Here is a 19,682-nt window from a genome sequence, read left to right on the forward strand (position 1 = left end):
GTAGTTTAGAGGAGAAATGCCCAGACTTCTTTAAATTTGTCACCTATAAGAAAAACAATGACTCAGTGCCATTCTTTCCTGAAAAGCCTGTGGCTGCAGTTAGGTGCATTCTCCCTCCTGAGTCTTTAATTCTATAACCAGGCCTTTCTTCTAGAACTGACCATTTATTGCATAGTGTTAGAGTCATTCTTATTGCCTCAAATTAGTGACCTTTACATTCTGGGCAGCACCTGGTACAGATCATTGGCTACATAAATGTCTTTGCTAGGGCTGCTGTAACAAGTGTCACAAACTGGATGGCATAAAACAACAGAAATTTATTCTCTCACAGTTCTGGAGGTCAGAAGTCCTACGTCAAGGACTTCTTCAGCAGCGCCCTGTTTGCTCTGAAGCCTCTAGGGAAGAATCCTTCCTTGCCTCGTCTGGCTCCTGGTGGCTGTTGGCATCCACTGCATGCCTCAGGTTGTGGCAACATCACTCCAATCTCTGCCTCTGTCTTCACACAGTCTTCTTCTCTTCTCTTTCGTATTTTATAAAAGGGCAACAATCATTGGATTTAGGGCCCACCTAAACAAGTCTGATCTCATCTTAACTTTATGACATCTGTAAAAACCCTATTTCCAAATAAGGTCACATTCACAGGTAAGGAATTCACAGATCTTTTGAGGGGACCTGATTTAACCTACCACAAGGAGATACGCAACAAATATTAACTAACATACATTTGGATGAATGGAAGAAGGATGTTCTCACAGATAGAGCTGTGCTGGATACTCTGTTCATTCCTTTGCTGAGTCAGTAGAGGTTTTCTACTCCACTGTGACATTTCATCTTCTTCTTTCTGTGCACTCTGTCAGAGCCATGATTCAGGCTCTGATTATTTATTATTAATGGAATAAGGCACATTTAATTTTTTAATCACTAAAATATATATCATACAATTCAGTGATTTAATTACATTCACAGTGCTATGCAATCATCACCACTATTTAGTCCCAAAACTTTTTCAGTACCCCAACATACACTCTACACCAATTTGTAATACATCTCATCACACCCAAAACCCCTGGTAACTCCTAATCTGTCTCTATGAATTTGCCTATTCTAGATATTTCATATAAGTAGAATCATACAATATTTGCCCCTTTGTGTTCGGTCACTTAGCATTCACTTAGTACAGCGTTTTCAAGGTTCTTCCAGGTTGTCGCATGTATCAGAACTTCATTCCTTTCTATACTGAATAATATTCCATTGTATGGATAAACCACATTTTGTTTATCCATTCATCTGTTAATGGACATTTGAGTTGCTTCCACCTTTGGCTATTGTGAATAAGGCTGCTGTGAACATTGGAATACAAGCATCTGTTCGAGTCCCTGCTTTCAATTCTTTCAGGTATATACTCAGAAGTAGAATTGCTGGGTCATGTAGTAGAGTTCTGTGTTTAATTTTTTAAGGAACCACCAAACATTTTTTCCATAGCAGCTACACCATTTTACATTCCCTCCAGAAATGCATGAGAGTTCTGATTATTTTTTGCTCTTTCTACTCTCACGGTATGCAAATAGTCTCCCCACCCTGTCTGCCTCTATTCTAATTCATCCTACATGCTTAGTTCACCTTGATTCTATCCTGGCCCACCCTCCAAACTTTCCATGGCCACCCACTCCTTGCCAATAATCCCAACACACTACTCCCTAGAATTCAAGAGCCTTTACACTGTGGCCCTAGAATACTGTTTCCATCCTCACTTCTACTGGACCTTATGTGTCAAATGTCCCATACATTGTACAGCTGAGTAGCACACTGTTTCTCTGAACACACTCTTATTTCCTACCTCCATTTCTGAAGTAAAATCCTACTCAGCCTACAGGTCAATGTCAAACGTCACATCCTCCATCAAGTTTTTGATTCCCTCATTGGATATAATTTCCTTCTCTTGAGCTTTACTAGACATTCTGCTCCATGTCTTCTCCCCTTCTATTAGACTCACTTATGTGCTGGTCTAATCACCAGACTAAAAGCCCATGAGGGCAGAATGGTCTCTAGTTTATCTTTATCTTAGAGCCAGCAGCATACTGCTGCAAACTAAGCAATCCCACTTACTGAGGAATTGTATTCAGATGAATCACAAGTTGGCCAGGCCCTTCTACTAGGAGTCTGCAAGCTAAGGCAGATTATATGAACAAGTGTGGCTGTGGCCCCTCATCTAACACTGGTACCAGCCTAAACAGGAAAAGACCCACAACTCTGACAACATCATATTTTCGCTTGTATTTGTTTTCTATTGCTGTGTAACAAATTACCACCAAGTTAGCAGCTTGAAACCACACGCACTTATTAGCTTATAGTTCTATAAATCAGATGTTTTATCTGGTGTGACTGGGTTCTTTGGATCATAAAACTGAAATCAAGATGTTTGTCTCGACTGAGTCCTTGTCTGGCGGTTCTGGAGGAAAATCCTCTTTTAAAGCTCATTCTTGTTGTTGACAGAATTTAGGTCAATTTCTTCTGGTTGTAGGACGGAGGTCCCTGTTTTCCTACTAGCTATCAGACAGGAACCACTCTCAGCTACTAGAGGCCATCCTTCTCCTTCGGCAATTTGCGACATGGATAAATGCTTTCTTCCATGCCAGCCACACGGCGTCTCTCTGACTTCTTTTTCTTTGACCAACCAGAAAACACTCTGCTTTTAAAGGGTTCATATGATTAGGTCAGGCCCACCCAGGTAATCTCCTGCTCTTAAGATCAGTTGGCCCATATAACATAAGCTAATTATAGAAGTAAATTCTACCATATTTACAGGGTGTGTTCACAAGGGGGGTATTTTGGTTTGCTAAAGCTGATGAAATACAATATACTACAAATGGGTTGGTTTTTACAATGGGCTTTTTTTTTTTTTTTTTTGCATGGGCAGGCTCTGGGAATCAAACCCAGGTCTCTGGCATGGCAGGTGAGAATTCTGCCACTGAGCCACTGTTGCACCTGCCTACAATGGGGATTTATTAACTTATAATTTACGGTTCTTAGGCTGCGGAAACGTCCAAATTAAGTCATCAACAGGACATCTTGGCGTGGGCTCCTCTGTCAGATAGCAAGGCACATGGTGACATCTGCTTATCCTTCTCTCCTGAGTTTCACTGCTTTCAGCTTCTGGTTTCAGTGGCTTCCTTGCAGCTTTTCTGGGGCTTTTTCTGTGAGCTTCTTTCTTAGTTTCTGAATGTGTTTTATCTTCTTATATAGGACTCCTGTAAGGGGATTAAGATGCACCTTGAATGAGGTGGGTCACATCTCAATTTATATAACCTAATCAAAAGGTCCCACTTACAATATGTCTGTATCCACCAAAATAGATGAAAAGAATACGGCAGGTGGTGCAATGGTGGCTCAGTGGCAGAATTCTTGTCTGCCATGCTGGAGACCCAGGTTTGATTTCTGGACCCTGTCAATGCAAAAAATAAATAGATAAATAATATGGCCTTTTCTGGGGTACATATCTGCTTCAAACTACCACAGGGGGTATGACATCTTGAGAAGCCACCTTTGACTTCTACCTACCATATTACTTTAAAAATATAAATTTCAAATGATGATGAGAAGCTTGAATACAAATAATTTTGTGGATAAATGGTGTCTGGAAAAGTCACTGTGTTCCCTCAATGAGAACAGGACAACATCATAGAGCAGGGAAAGCCTTTAGGAGTTACTGAAAAGGTGTCAGGGTCCTAGAATTCCTGAAGGAGGCTTAATGGTATAGGAAGAGAAAAATTTATAGGCAGAGAATGGAAATGAGGAAGAGGGTGCAAGGAGTGGATGAAGAAGCTGCTGAACTTGAAGGAACAGAGAGACCACAGGGGCAGCAGAAGCAACAAGAAGGGAAAAGTGCTTGGGAACTCCCAGGTAGGTCTGTGTTTCTGATCCATAGTAGACAAGTTGCTGGCATGGCCAAGGCTAAGAGCAGAGTTGAATGAAGGATCCACCTTGGTGGGTGTGCTCGGGTGAGTGGGGAGTCCAGCTATGTAGCCTGCAGGAAGGTTATGGAACTGTGTGAAGGGAGACTGGGAAAGGCAGGGGATTTGCCTGTGAGCCCAGAACTAACAGTGTTAGGGCAGGATTCACAGAAAAGTGTATTGCAAAGAACTCTTGCTATGGGTAAAGCAGGAAATATTTTCGCTGAGTTCAAGCAGTTCAAGCAGAGTCAAATGCTGGCCACAGAAGGTACAAAATTTGCATCTTGGATCCAGTATTACTGCCGCCTCACTCTGATTGTGGGCACCTACTTGACCTTTCAAATGCCCCTTTGTTTCCTTATCTATAAAATGGAGACTAACAGTACCTCTGCTTAATTAGAACTCAGTTTAATTAGTGCACAGAGAACACTTCACTGTCATGGGCTGCCAGGAACATGCCTTTTCCCATTCCAGGGTGCTGCACTACGACTTCTGCCCAGAGTGCAAGGAACTTAGCATATTGTAACCCACCCTTGAGTTGGGTTCACTCAGAGACACCCTCCCAACCGGGGGCCTGGGCCTAAGGACATTCACATCTAGTAAATCAAATAGTACTTCTTTGTCAATGGATTCCTTTAAGCTATATAATCTAATCTGTAAGATTCCTTTCTAGAGTAACTTTCCTGGGATTTACAGGGTGAAGAAATCAATAAGTCATATTTAAATCACCATTCACTTTCAGTTTTTGTCATTCATTTTGTCAGGTGAAATCCAAATGTCTCCACTGAAAAAACCATCACACTGCGAGGCTACTACAGTCCTTGAAACAAGAGCTGAACATTAGCTTCAACCCCATATGTCTCAAAGACATACACTGGGTAGTAGTAGTATGGGGATGGGGAGTGGAAAGATGCATAAGTCCCTTTCTTACACTAGTCTGGGTCAACACTTAAAACTCTCAAGAAAATATAGGGCAGTCACTGAGATGTCCTTGAATTTTCTGGTGCCCAACAAAGTGCTTAGAAAGCTGGGTCTTTCATGGACTTTGAGGGATAGGCAGTGATTTGAAGTGAGAGTAATCCAAAGGGAAAGGCTTTGATGACAACTGCTGCTTCCTGCAGAATTCAGGACAAACCAGGGCAAAGAAGCAACATAGCCAAGATTGCCTCATGAGATTTTGTTGGTTTGTCCAGAGTGTTACCCCGACAAATCGCAGAGTGATTTGAACAGTGAGTAAAAAAGTATTTGCAAAGTCCCCTTCGGGGAATGGTGAGAAAGGGGGAAAATTCAACTTTCCCAAGTTGAATTCTTGATATTCTCACAAGCAGTGTGGACAACCAAAACTATAGGCTGAGCCCCCAGTCTTGGGGTTTGTTCATATGAAACTTAACCCCACAAAGGGATAGGTCAAGCTTACTTAAAATTAGGCCTAAGAGTCACCCCCAAGAGAACTCTTTTGTTGCTCAGATGTGGCCTCTCTCTCCAGCCAACACAACAAGCAAACTCACCACCCTCCCCCTGTCTACATGGTACATGACTCCCAGGGGTATGGACCTTCCTGGCAATGTGGGACAGAAATCCTAGAATGAGCTGAGACTAAGCATCAAGGGATTGAGAAAACCTTCTCAATCAAAAGGGGGAAGAGTGAAATGAGACAAAATAAAGTATCAATGGCTGAGAGATTCCAGAGTCGAGAGGTTATCCTGGAGCTTATTCTTATGCATTAAATTGATATCACCTTGTTAGTCAAGATGTAATGGAGAGGCTGGAGGGAACTGCCTGAAAATGTACAGCTGTGTTCCAGTAGCCATGTTTCTTGAAGATGATTGTATAATGATAAAGCTTTTACAAAGTGACTGTGATTGTGAAAACCTTGTGTCTGATGCTCCTTTTATCTACCTTGTCAACAGACGAGTAGAACATATGGAATAAAAATAAATAATAGGGGGACCAAATGTTAAAATAAATTTAGTTTGAAATGCTGGTGATCAATGAAAGGGAGGGGTAGGGGGTATGGTATGTATGAATTATTTTTCTTTTTATTTCTTTTTCTGAATAGATGCAAATGTTCCAAGAAATGATCATGATGATGAATATGCAACTATGTGATGATATTGTGAATTACTGATTATATATGTAGAATGGAATGATCAAAATTTAAGAATGTTTGTGTTTGTTTGGTGTTTTTTGGTATTTAAAAATTAAAAAATTAAACAATTAAAAAAAAAAAGATTGCCTCAAGAGACACCAAACCTCATAGAGGTGTCAAAGCGAACCCATGGGACTTTGTTCCAACCTGATGGGTACACAGTGTCAGAGACTCCTTCGATCTGGAGCAGGAAGATCTTCAATTGATGAACATATTTTGTGGCCTGATGGTGCTCCATTGACTGACAAACATCTCCTGGGGACTGGGTCTTCTACATGCCAAGTCCCAGGGCACAGTTAGGCCATGCCTGCTAGGTGGAAGTCCCACCATGGGCCTGTTCTTTGTGGGAGACACCTTCCTGTCACTCTCAGGATACCCCCATCACACCCCATTTTTATAACTATGCCAAGACTGCATTTCCATATCTTAGCATACAAATAGGTAGAAAATGAAATACCGGTAACTACTTACTGCAAGCATTCTCAAATCTTTGAGCCTGATTCTCGAACTTCCACCTCATTCCCCCCACTTAATTTACAGAAAAATGAAGAGGGCAAAGCCACAGTTCCCTAATGTCTGACACAATATCAGGGATTTCCCTGATAGTAAAGTTCAATAATTTTTTCTCCCATCCCTCAAGGGACTTTGCCAATACTTTTTGATTATCTGCTTAATAACTCTGGGATTTATCCAGGCATTACATTAAGCTATATAGAATTAAAGGCCTTCATTCTTATTCCGGGCTTCCTGTGTTTGGATTGTTTAAATGACCTATCCAGAGAGCTGAGTTAGGCTATGTGCTACAGAAAATTTACCTTTCTTCTTTTGGTCTCAAAAAGAGTAGATGAGGTTCTAAAATACAGACAATGTCTTTCTCACCCCTGTATTCTGATATACCTTAGTCCCAACCTAATCGACTTTGTTCTTATCTCTAAATACCAGGTTATACATATATAAAAGAGCCTCTCAAAATCCAAAAATAACAATTACTGCTCTGGACTAAAAGTGACTGCTGTAAGAGCTTACAATCTAGGCCCCTGTTTTTTTTTTTTTTTTTAAGTAAGTATTTTCTAAATGAGACCATACAATATTTACTGTTTTGTTTCTGGCTTATTTTGCCTCACAAAATGTCCTACAATTTCATTCACAATGTTGCACGCCTCACAACTTCATTTCTTTTGGTAGTAGCACAATATTCGATTATGTATATAATTATGCCTTCATTTTTATCTATTTGTTTATTTTTTGTGCCTGCCTTCATTTCTGAAAGGTATTTTCCTGGGCATAGAATTGTAGTTGACATGTTTTATGTGTATGTGTGTGTTTTTCTTTTCAGTAATATAGAGACGTTATTTCATTACCTTCTTGCTTATATTGATTCTAATGAAAAATCTGCTTGTAATCTTTACCACGGTTTTTCTGTATGTGTATATAATGCATATCTTTTTCTTTGGTGCTCTTTCATTTTTAGTGTTAAAATAAATGGCTTGGAAAAGGGGGAAGAGCGAAATGAGACAAAAAAAGTGTCAATGGCTGAGAGATTCCAAACCGAGTCGAGAGGTTATCCTGGAGCTTATTCTTATGTATTAAATTGATATCACCTTTTTAGTTAAGGTATAATGGTGAGGCTGGAGGGAATTGCCTGAAAATGTAGAGCTGTGTTCCAGTAGCCATGTTTCCTGAAGATGACTGTATAATGATATAGCTTTCACAGTGTGACTGTGTGATTGTGAAAACCTTGTGACTGATGCTTTTATCTACCTTATTGACAGATTAGTAAAACATATGGATTAAAAATAAATAAATAATAGGGGGAAAGATGTTAAAATAAATCTAGTAGATTGAAATGCTGGTGATCAGTGTGGGGTAGGAGTAGGGGGTATGGTATGTACGCATTTTTTTCTTTTTATTTCTTTTTCTGGATTGATACAAATGTTCTGAGAGGTGATCGTGGTGATGAATATACAACTATGTGATGATATTGTGAGTTATTGATTATATACCAAGAATGGAATGATCATATGGTAAGAATGTTTGTGTTTGTATGTTGACTCTTTGTGATGTCTTTTAGTGAAAAAGAAGATTGTTTTTTTTCTGTGTCTGTCAAATGAAGTGTTCTTTTTCTTATGTTCATGGCCAGTTTTTCACACATTTAACCTCATGGTATGACTCCTTAGGAACTTCACATCCAGCTGGCTCCTCGATGGACAGTGATTCCTCATTCAAAATGAAGCTGCTATTTAGTAACAGTCTCATTAGACCTCAATAGTTTCAGTAGACTTCCATCAACCCCAAGGATGCTTTTAAAATTGTCATGTTTTAACGAAGTAATTTCTCAGCAAGTACTTTTCCACTGTTTTTGCAACTTTCCTTTGCAACTTAGTGTCTCCACACAAGAGCTCTGATATACCATTGATTGATGTGGTCGTTGTACCTATAATCCAAAGTACAAATTTCAAGTCCCGATGAAAATGTCTCTGGTGCTCCTACACTTTCTCTTTATCAGAGCTCTTGAGAACTTTATGAAGTGCCTTTGTGTAGTTTTCTTAATGGTTTATGTGCTTGGGGTTCACTGAGATTCTTTGATCTATGGGTTTGTAGTTTTCATCAAATTTGGAAGAATTTCAGCCATTCTTTCTTTTTTTTTTTTTAGTATTTTTTATTGTTAAATCTTATCATACAAATATTCCATACATAGTGTAAAATCAATGCCTCACAGTATCATCGCATAGTTGTGATTCATCACCATGATAACTTTTTAGAACATTCGCATCACTCCAGAAAAAAAAAAGAAAAAACTCATGTATACCATACTCCGTATCCCTCCCTCTCAGTGATCACTAGTATTTCCATCTACCCAATTTATTTTAACCTTTGTCCCCCCATTACTTGTTTATTTTTTATCCATTTTTTAACTTATCTGACAATATCCTAGAGAAAAGGAGCATCAGACACAAGGTTTTCACAATTGTACACAGTCACATTGTAAAAGCTACATTATCTTCAAGAATTAAGGCTACTGGAACACAGCTCAACCGTTTCAGGCACTTCCCTCTAGTCAATATAATATGCCATAAACTAAAAAGGGATAACTATATTATGCATAAGAATAACCTCCAGGATAACCTTCTGATTCTGAAATCTCTCAGCCACTGAAACTTTATTTTGTCTCATTTTTCTTTTTCTCCTTTTGGTCAAGAAGGCTTTCTCAGTCCCTTGATGCTAGGTCCTGGCTCATCCTGGGATTTCTATCTCACATTGCCGGAGAGATTTACACCCCTGGGAGTCATGTCCCATGTAGGAGGGGAAGGCAGTGAGTTCACTTGCTGCATTGGGTGTTGGCCTAGAGAGAGAGGCACATTTGAGCAACAAAAGAGGTTCTCTGGGGATGCAGTCATTATTTCTTAAAATATTTCTTCTCTATCCTTTCCCTTGAGGACTACAATCACCATATATTAAGCTACTTGAAGTTGTCCCACAGCTTACTGATAGTCTTCATTTTTAAAATTATTTTTTCTTGCTGCATTTTCTTTCATACAATTTCTGTTATATTTTCAAATTCTTCTTTTATTTTGCAATGTCTATCAGCCAACTGATTCCATCCATATTTCCCAACTCAGACATTATAGTTGTCATCTCTAATAGTTTAATACAGGTGTTTTTCCAATCTTCCCTGTATCTTCCATGGTTGTGATAACCATTTTAATATTCCTGTCTGCTAATTGTAACATCTGTATCAGTTTTGGCTGATTTCAATTGATTGATTTTTCTCCTTATCATGAATTGTATTTTCCTACTTATACAGCATGTAATTTTGATTGGATATGAGACTGTTAATTTTACCTTATTGGGTGCTGGATGTTTTTTGTGTATCTATAAATATTCTTGAGTTTTGTTTCTGGGACACAGTTAAGTTACTCAGAAACAGTTTGATACTTTTAGGTCTTGATTTTAAATTTATTAGGTAGTGATCTAGCAGCATTCATGGCAAATGTAGCATTTAATCTAAGACTAATGATTCCTATTACTAAGGGAAAATTTGAGTGCTTTACCCAATACCTTGAAAAATATGAGGTCTTTCAGTTTGGTTGATAGGGGCAGGTACTATTTCTGGCTGTGTAAGTGCCAGATACTATTTCCTCTAATCTTTCTGGATATTTGATAATTTTTTCTAGCTCTGGGTAGTTTCCTGACATGCATGCATTAGTTAGTACTCTGCTGAATACTCAAGAGGAATCCACCGTAGATCTCCAGGGTTCTTTCCATACATAGCTCTTTTTTTCTCCAATACTATATTTTATGAACTCTAGCTACTTCAATCTTTCCAGACCCTCAGTTCTGTCTCCTCAACTCAGGAAATACAGAGGGCTCCACTTGGGTTATCTCTGTATACTGCAGACTGGAAACTCTTTCTAGGCTGTGAGCTGGGGCAACTGTAGGGCTCATTTGTTTCCTGACTCTCAAGGATTATTACTCTTCATTGCCTGATGTTCAGTGTCTTGAAACTCATCTCATATATTCTTTTATATTTTGGGGATTGTTTCATACACAAGGGAAATATGGTCTCAGTTGCTCCATATGGACCAGAAGCATAAGTCCCATCAAACATTTTTGATTTTACAAACCAATCCAAAATAACCTGAGCCTGCATCCCCATCATATACTTATTTGTAAATTTAAACATATATAATTCTCACTGTTTGTGGTAGCTATATTCTATAAAGTCTCCATAATCACTGAATTAGTGAATACTGAACCATTGTTCCTAAGGGACATACAAAGCTAGCTTCCTGCAAGCATCTAGTCATTCCTGTCAACCAATCAATGTAAAACCTTGCTTTATGTGTTTCTGTTTAAAGACCCTCTGTTTATTATATATTGTTGATTCATTAATATTGAACTCATGGTCAATAGCACTATAACTCATGCCTAAATGAATCTTATCTAACACACACATTTTCTACATAAGGTACATCGCAGCCTTCTCGTATTTAGACCAATAAACAGCATTTCAGTGCTATGCTCAGGGACTATTTAAAACAGCAAAAACACCAACAAAAAGTACAAAACTGAAAAAAATGTGGTAGAAAATATACCACGGAAAGGACATTTGTTTACAGTATGTGACCTGAAACAAGGTAGATCATCATTTTGTTTGATGTCAGCTGGGAATGTGAGCAGTGGGGTCCAGCCAATGGCTTAGCTTACTGGTGGCAGAGAGGTACATAAAAATCTAGTTCCCCAAAATTGGTAGTGGGGGATGGAATGGGGGAGCATATGGCCCAATCACTGATCACTGCTTTTAGCTAGTTTGCATCACTGGAAACCTGGTTGTTCTAAACTACTACTGACATAGATGGCAGAGGTCACTTAAAGATGGTACAGTTGCTCAGAGATGCAGAGGACAGTTGAAGGGCTGCGTTTGCGGGGCAGGTCAAGAAAGTGAAGCTTTGTGGATCCATGGAAGAATCAACAGTGATATTTGCTGTAAGATACAATTGAGGTAGACAGCCCGGAGCAAAGGCTTACCTGGCTTCAGTTCTTCAGTACAAAAGAATAGAAAATGGAGAAGTTCTATCTCATGTAAAGTACAGGGGACATCCAAACTTCCGTAAAGGAGAACTCCTAAGGCCACTAGCAAGCACAAGGCACAGGTCCAGAAAAGACAAGGAAGATCCTGCACTTTGCATTTACCTTGGGCGGACCTTCCTGACAGGAGAGCTGATGCTCAAGAAAATCTCTGTCATAACAGCAGCTGGTTACAAACTCAAGAAACAGATATCTCAGAGAATAAATTCCAGAGCTAACATTTAAAAATATTAAAATGCACAATGTGCAAAAAAAGACTAAAAGACAAAGAAATAGGAAATGATGACCTATTTAAAGGAAGAGGATAAAAATCCAGAATATATCAATAAAGACAAGACTGTGGACATACCAGACAAAGACTTTCAAAATATGTGATATACTCAAGGAGATGAAGGGAAATACAGAGAAAGAGCTAAAGGATATCAGGAAACAATGAGTGAACAATATATGAATGTCAATAAAGAGAAAGCAATTTTAAAAAGAAACCAAACAGAAAAGAAAAAAGAAAAAGAAAAAAAGAAACCAAACAGAACTACTGGAGTACTAGAGTTGAAAAACTCCCAGTAGGGTTTCAATAGCAGATTGGAGCTGAAAGAAGAATGAATCAGCAAATTCAAAGATGAGACAGGAAGAGGAGTAGAAAGAAAAAAGAATTATAAAAGGCAAAATAACCTAAGAGAACTCTGGGACACCATCAGGCATACTAATATATGCATTATGGGATATAAGGAGAAGAAAGAGAGAAAGGGACAGAAGGAACATTCAAAGAAATAATGACAGAAAATTTCCCAACTTAGCAAAGGATGTGAATAGGCACATCCAAGAAGTCCAGAAAACACCAAACAGGATGAATGTGAAGAAAAATATGTTCCATCATATATTGATTAAACAGTCAAAGGCAAAGGAGAAGGAGACAGTTCTGAAAGCTACAAAAGAAAAGCAACAGGATATTAACAAGGTAGTCCCAATTAGACTAAGTGGCATTGATTGATTTCTATCAGAAACAATGGAGGCAAGAAGACAAGGGGTAGAATACTTAAGGTGCCGAAAGAGAACAACTGCCAGCCAAGAATTTTATATATGGCCAGACTTTCTTTCAAAAATGAGGGAGACACAAAGGATAGGCTAAGCCTACTTAAAATTAGGCCTAAGAGTCACCCTCAAGAGAACCTCTTTTGTTGCTCAGATGTGGCCTCTCTCTCTCAGCCAACACAATAAGAAAATTCACTCCCCCTCTCTACATGGGACATGACTCCCAGGGGTATAAACCTCCCTGGCAACATGGGACAGAAATCCTAGAATGAGCGGGGACTCAGCATCAAGGGATTGAGAAAATCTTCTTGACTGAAAGGGGGAAGAGAGAAATGAGACAAAATAAAGTGTCAGTGGCTGAGAGATTTCAAATAGAGTCAAGAGGTTATCCTGGAGATTATTCTTATGCATTACATAGATAACCCCTTTGTAGGTTAAGGTGTATTAGAGGCTAGAGGGAACTGCCTGAAACTGTAGAGCTGTGTTCCAGCAGTCATGTTTCTTTAAGATGATTGTATAATGATATAGCTTTCACAAAGTGACTGTGTGATTGTGAAAACATTGTTCTGATGCTCCTCTTATCTATGGTATGGACAGATGAGTAAAAAATATGGATTAAAAATAAATAAATAATAGGGGGAACAGATGTTAAAATAAATTGGGTAGAGGGAAATACTAGTGGACAATGAGAGGGTGGGGTAAGGGGTATGATATGCATGAGATTTTCCTTTTTATTTCTTTTTCCAGAGTGGTGTAAATGTTCTGAGAAATTATCACAGTGATAAATATACAACTATGTGATGATACTGTGAGCCATTGATTGCACACAAAGTATGGAATATTTACATGTTAAGAATGTTTGTGTTGTATGTTGATTGGTTTTATTAATAAAAATTTAAAAAAAGAAAAGACAAAGAAATGAAGGAGAGTTTAAGACATTCCCAGATTAAAAAAAAAAACAAAGGCAGTTTATTACCACTAGAGCTGCCCTATAAACAATGCTAAAGAGAATTCTTCAGACTGATAGGAAAAGATACTAGACAGTGGTTCAAAACAGTAAAGAAAGACCTTTGGTAAAGGTAACCATTTGGGTAATTATAAATGCCAGTACTATTGTAGTATATATTTTTAGTGTAGTAACTCCACTTCTTACTTCCTACAGGTGCTAAAATTCAAATGCATAAAAAGTAATGATAAATCCATGGTATTACACTTACAATGTACAAAGATGTAAGTGATAATTAGTACCAAAAAAGGGAGGAGAACAGAGGGGTATAGGAAGAGTGCATGTATATACTATTGAAAGCAAGTTGGTATCTAATCAAATATGATTGTTATATATTTAGGATATTAAATTTCAACCCCATGGTAATCACAAGAAAACAAGATGAAAAATATATCCAGATAGAAATGAGAAGGAGTTGGTATGATACAGTACAAAAATAAAATACATATGAAAGCAGAAATTAATGGAAGAATTGAGGGGCAAAAGATAGTACAGGACTTATAAAACCTAAACAGCAAAATTGTAGAAAAAAGTCTTGCCTTATCAGTAGTGACTGTAAACATAAAAAGATTAAATTCTCCAGTCAAAATGCAGAAATTGGCAGAATAAAAAAGTATTAACCAATTATATGCTATCTATAAGAGACTCATCTTAAATTCAAAGACAGAAGTAGGTTGAAAGTGAAGACAGAAAAAAATATATACCATGCAAATAGTAAACAAAGGAGAGCTGGGATTGCTATGCTATTATTAGGTAAAATAGACTTTAAGTAAAAAACAGCTATAGGAAACAAAGATGGACATTATAAACTGATAAAGGGGTCAATTCAACAATGATAAATATATATGTACCTAAGAGCAAAGCCCCAAAATACAAGAAGCAAAGATACAAAATACAAGACAGAGTTGAAGGGAGAAATTAAACACTTTACATTAATAGCAGGAGACTTTAATACACTACTTTCAATAACGAATAGAATACTTAGACAGGTCAGTAAGGAAAAAGAAACCTGTCCTTTCTCAGATAGGGGCGTTATTTCCATTGGACCACAGCTTCAAAGGGTAGCTTTAACCAAATTCAGTTTGCATGTTTGAAATTCAAAGAACATCTGTTGCTCTCTAAAACTGAGTCCCAGAAGTCCCCCATTTTCCAGTATCCTGATTCCTTCCATCCCACTCCTCACTGATAATTCTGGTTTCAGCTGTCATGCTGATAGCTGACCCTCTGGGTAGAGAGGTGTGGCTAACAAACTCAAAACCTATCAACCACTTGGACAATTTTGCAAAGCTTTACATAAGAACAAATTGCACAAACTTGCATGTGAGAGACTGAGGGAAGAAAAAGGGAAGAGTGCTTTCTGCTTATGACTGAAACCCTGATATTTATTGGGCTTCAGTGTTTCAGCTGAGTTTTGTGGACCAGGAGGCCAACTCATGTCAGCACTAGAAAACTCCGTGGTCTCGGTCATAATGTGCTACCCCACCTCTTCCCCACAGCCATACCATTTCTTTACAAGAACCCTCCCTGTTTCACTCTTTTACAGAGCAGAGTTGTTCTTAGTGGTGTCTTAGGTTACACCCAGCTCACACTGCCCAACAGAATCTGAGAAGAAGTTCAAGGTATTTTTTGTGGCTTCCATCTTCTACCCTAGCCTTGCTTCCTGAGGTGGGCAGGAAGTAGGATGTACTGCTTAAGAGCTGGGATCTACTGTCTGGCAATGGCAGAGCTTCCATCTTGCACAAGTGGTTCAGGAAAGGAATGCTGGTCACATAAAATCCAGGAGTAGCTGTGTAGTGTGGGAGACAGCAAGTACCATGTTCCCACACTGTTAAGTCATGATGACACTGTTAAGAATGACTAGTGGGCGGGGGGAAAGTGAAAGAAAAAGAATCAGAAGGAACAGAAACCAAAGTGTGACATATAGAAGGATCAAGCAGGATTAACGGCCAAGGCATGAACAGAGGCCAGGTCCCAGGAAGGGCTGGTCCTGGAAAGAATCAGGGAAAATCAGACAAATGAGATTGGGGGTGGGAGGAGAGAGATTAGAACAAGGAAAGCACAATGAGACATGAAGGGAAGACCTGGCCATAGGTTTGAGGAAATGGCAGGCTTTCTGCCAGCACATACACCAACGGACAGTGTCTGAGGCCAGGCCCAAGAACAGCCCTGAGTACATCACCCTGACTGCCCCCACCCCCACCCCCAATATAGGGCAGATCAGTCATTCACAATGAAATCTGTGTCTCTGCTTGCTGGAGGCCTGAGTAAATTCAGGCAGAAAGGGCCTGTGAGAGCATCAGGAGAAAAAAAAGAGGATTTTTCCCATAGGGAAAATATTAAGGAAACCTATATATGCCTTCACAGTCTCTCCATGAGCTAATCTCCAGGCAGAGCCTGTGTTGTTCTGGGTTATAAAAAGAAACAGAACCCAAGGGTTTTGGCTTTAAGAAATTTGCAATCTAGAAGAAGAGATAAGATGAATATACTCAAAGCATTAAAAGCAACAATATTTGGGACTGCTCAGAAAAATACATTAAGAGAATACTGGTTGAAAGAATGAATGAGAGACTCAAAGAAATGAAATGTAGAAATCAAAATAAAAACAAAACCACACAACAGTGCAGGAATTAAGTAAACCATGTTGGTCAAATTGGTTGAAAAATTAAAAATTAGACCAAGAAACCTACCTGGGCTCTACTACACCATAGCTCTGGTTCAACTCCAAATCCAGTCTTCTGGATGTGTTAGATCTGACTAAACATGATAGCCAATTTCTTATTTTTAAAAAATTGGTATCCCTAAGAGTCACTCTTTGCATTAAAAAGCAACAAGGAGGTACTAGTGAGATGGCCCCAGAGAAGGCCAGCATGCTAGCATGGAAAAAAAGGCTTGTTTTAATCTGCAGGTTTGAACAGAGACAGATTGGAAGACAGCCTGGGTCCAAAGATCAGATAAATAACTGAGGTTGGAGGGAGCCCAGGGTGAGGGGAAGTCAGGGAGAGAGAAGAATGGCTCTGTGTGTGTGTGTGTGTGTGTGTGTGTAGCAGTGGTGAGGGTTGCAGATGCTAGGGCATCAACATGTAATTGAGAGAAATTCAAACTGAGGATGATAACTACAATAACAGACACTGAGTTTAACTGGTGCCAGGTGCTGTTCTAAGCACTTGACAGGCATTACCTTTAGTCCTCACCATCACCCCATGAGCTATTGACTATTATTTTTTACATTTTATATACGAGGAAACCCAGTCACAGAGATCAAGCAAATATGCAATAGAAATTAGCCCAGGGCTCTAATTAAACTCTGTAACCCATTCTCCCTCTTTGAAACCATGGAAACGTCAATGTCTTTATGTTATCTAACCTGCTTACAGCCTTTATGAAGAGACTGGCTATGTTGTCATCATGAGAATTTAAGCATTATTCTTGTTTTTACGGGATGTTTTTTCTGGAGATACTAAATATAGGCTCACCTTTTCATGCAATGCCTTTAAGAAGTTTACAAAGGCTCATCAAATAAAGAGCACCCCTCTGTGTTCACAGACAATAATGCTGAGGGAACCTTCTCTCAAAAGAATATAGTCTTTCAGATATGCCTTTCCAATGTTTTCAGGGTTTGAATCTTGTGTCTTGTGTCTTCCTCACATGGAAGAGAGCCAGGTTCTTGTCCTCAGGCGAGCCTCTCACACAAGGACCAAAGCAGAGGGCGGGCCACAGTGGCTCAACAGGCAAGAATGCTTGACTGCCATGCCAGAGGACCCGGGTTTGATTCCCGGTGCCTGCCCATGTTAAAAACAAAGTAAAATAAAATAAAAAGGACCAAAGCAGAAGAAGTGTTCTACCTCAGCCATCTCAGAAATCAGGTTTTGAGTCTGGGAGGTAGCAGATAGAGAAATAGATAGTGAATACATCTGTTTTCACAAGACCTTGTTGTTCTCTGTACTAACTGCTATAAAAATGACATGAAACTAGCCACATATTAGTTTTGGTTCTCATGACTAAATCAAGGAATGGCATGATGGTGCTGTGTCATTAGAAATGAAACCAGTTCTTAAACAAGAGAATAGGGCCAACATTTTAATAACCTGAACAATTTCATAGAAAAATCAAAGCTGAAACTTCATCACCCCAGCCCTGAACACCTGCTGCTTAATGTTGGTTCTGAACCAGTGAAACTTCTTACTTGTGATGAAGACATGGGATGGGCCCTGACTTGTCCAAAAGACTCATGGTGGCTAGGGAATCTTCCTTCCATGTGCTTTCCTGAGGGTGGAAACATGGATTTAATCTTCATTTTGATAGGACTGTATTTGGCACTCCAAGAAAACAGAAAATGCATCTAATACTTGATTTTTATTTTTTCAAATACATGCTTTTTTTGACATCGATAACTCTTTCTTGAATTATTATTGTGCTCATTTTTTTTTAGATGAAGAAACAGACTTGAAGAGGTAAGTGACTTAACTGGAAGAAGGCAGAGCTAGAGCTCTGGACCAAAGTTTTCTTACCTATGTCTGCATTGTCTACAGTTCGGCCTTTATCAGAATAATAGTGATGATGATGCTGACATAGTAAACATTCGTAAGTTGCCTCCAGCATCCATCATCTAGATTTTGCTTCATCTTAGTTCAGTCTAGGCTGATTCTCTTCCAGGTCCCACCACCACAAGAGATTGCTGCACTCTGCTAAGGAAACCACCTCCTCACTACTCCCTCTCTGGCAGGTAACTACACCCAGTTCCCAGGAGTAGGCCTTGACATGCTTAAGCCAATCAGAGTATCAGTCATCTGACCATGGTGATTGGCTTAGGGGTAGGCACATTGAGAGATTCAGGCCCATGAGATTTGAGGAAACATTGGCTGAGGCTTCTGGATAAAAGCTTCCTGTGTCTTCTACTAGGTTACCACAGGGCAACAATTCCCTTTTCCTGTATAGTGTATAGGAGAATATAAAATCCAAAGTTCCCTCAGCCATTTGTGCCATCAAGAGAGGTGGCCAGCCTGAGAATGATGCCAGCACATAAAAGAAGCAGTGTTATGAGCAAAATAGACAAAGAGCTGATGTCCTGAGGAGGGTGTAAATTCTAGATCAAGCTATGAGCCAATGTCATCCCTTTGCTTGCCTAGGGCAGTTTAAGTTTGATTGTCACATGAAAATTCTTAACCAACACAAACACCACTGGTACCACTGCCAGTAACATCTGATTATTACATTTATATCTCAAATAATAACATTAAACCCATTTGACCCAAATGATCAGTTCCATTCATTAATCACCATTTCTTGGGCATGCCTAATCCTGGTGTCCAATTCTCCAGAGAGAGCTTCCTATTTCTGGGTGCCCATAGTCTGGCCTTTTTATAGTTTTCTTGCTTCATCTTAGTTCAGTCTAGGCTGATTCTCTTCCAGGTTCCACCACCACAAGAGACTGCTGTACTCTGCTAAGGAAACCAGCAGGGGAAGTGGGCAGTCAACTGCAGCTCTCAGGCATGAATACTTCTCAGAAAATACTGAGAAGAAAGGATTTTGCACAATTTTTTTAAATATAGTGTAAAAACAGGCAGGAGAAAGTTTCTTTGGAATGTGGTTGGTCACTAGTTCGAAGTGAGAATGTTGAATCCAAAGGAGTGTTAGCGCCACTCTGAGGATCTTTATTTGCTGGTGGTTGATCCACACAAAGGTAGAGATTTGGCATCAAAGATTATCAAGAACCATGCAGAGTCCCGTGGATCTGAAAATGTATAAGAACTGGCTTTCTGTGATTCCATTCAATCTCGGTTTCTCTTGAAAAATTCTGATACTTCTACTTCTGGCCAATATGACTAAGCACAGAGATAGAAACAGAGTCTAAACAGTTAAAAGAATCCTGTATTACCATATTTAGTCCAACAAGAGAGAGAGGAAGCATAAGCAAGTAGGGCAGAGTGAGATATAAAGGGGGCTCACTCTCTTCCTC

At 39.2% G+C, this 19,682-nt stretch overlaps 1 protein-coding gene across 8 annotated transcripts in view; it reads right to left on the reverse strand.

Annotated features, from left to right (window-relative positions):
- The window catches only part of ATG5 (autophagy related 5), a 336,061-nt gene that overhangs the window by 57,325 nt on the left and 259,054 nt on the right, over positions 1-19,682 (reverse strand). For 2 of the 8 annotated variants that reach the window (XM_077162533.1, XM_077162534.1), the window contains exon 8: positions 3,021-3,442. The exons of 2 other annotated variants lie outside the window; for them this stretch is intronic. In XM_077162533.1, the coding sequence (XP_077018648.1) occupies positions 3,228-3,442 (215 nt within the window). In that variant the 3' untranslated portion in view covers positions 3,021-3,227. Of the gene's footprint in view, positions 1-3,020; positions 3,443-19,682 lie in introns of those variants that run through there. 4 more of the 8 variants (XM_077162531.1, XM_077162530.1, XM_077162532.1 and 1 more) reach the window with 3 other exon arrangements.

Source organism: Tamandua tetradactyla, chromosome 5 (assembly GCF_023851605.1).
Source record: "Tamandua tetradactyla isolate mTamTet1 chromosome 5, mTamTet1.pri, whole genome shotgun sequence".
NCBI lineage: Eukaryota > Metazoa > Chordata > Mammalia > Pilosa > Myrmecophagidae > Tamandua > Tamandua tetradactyla.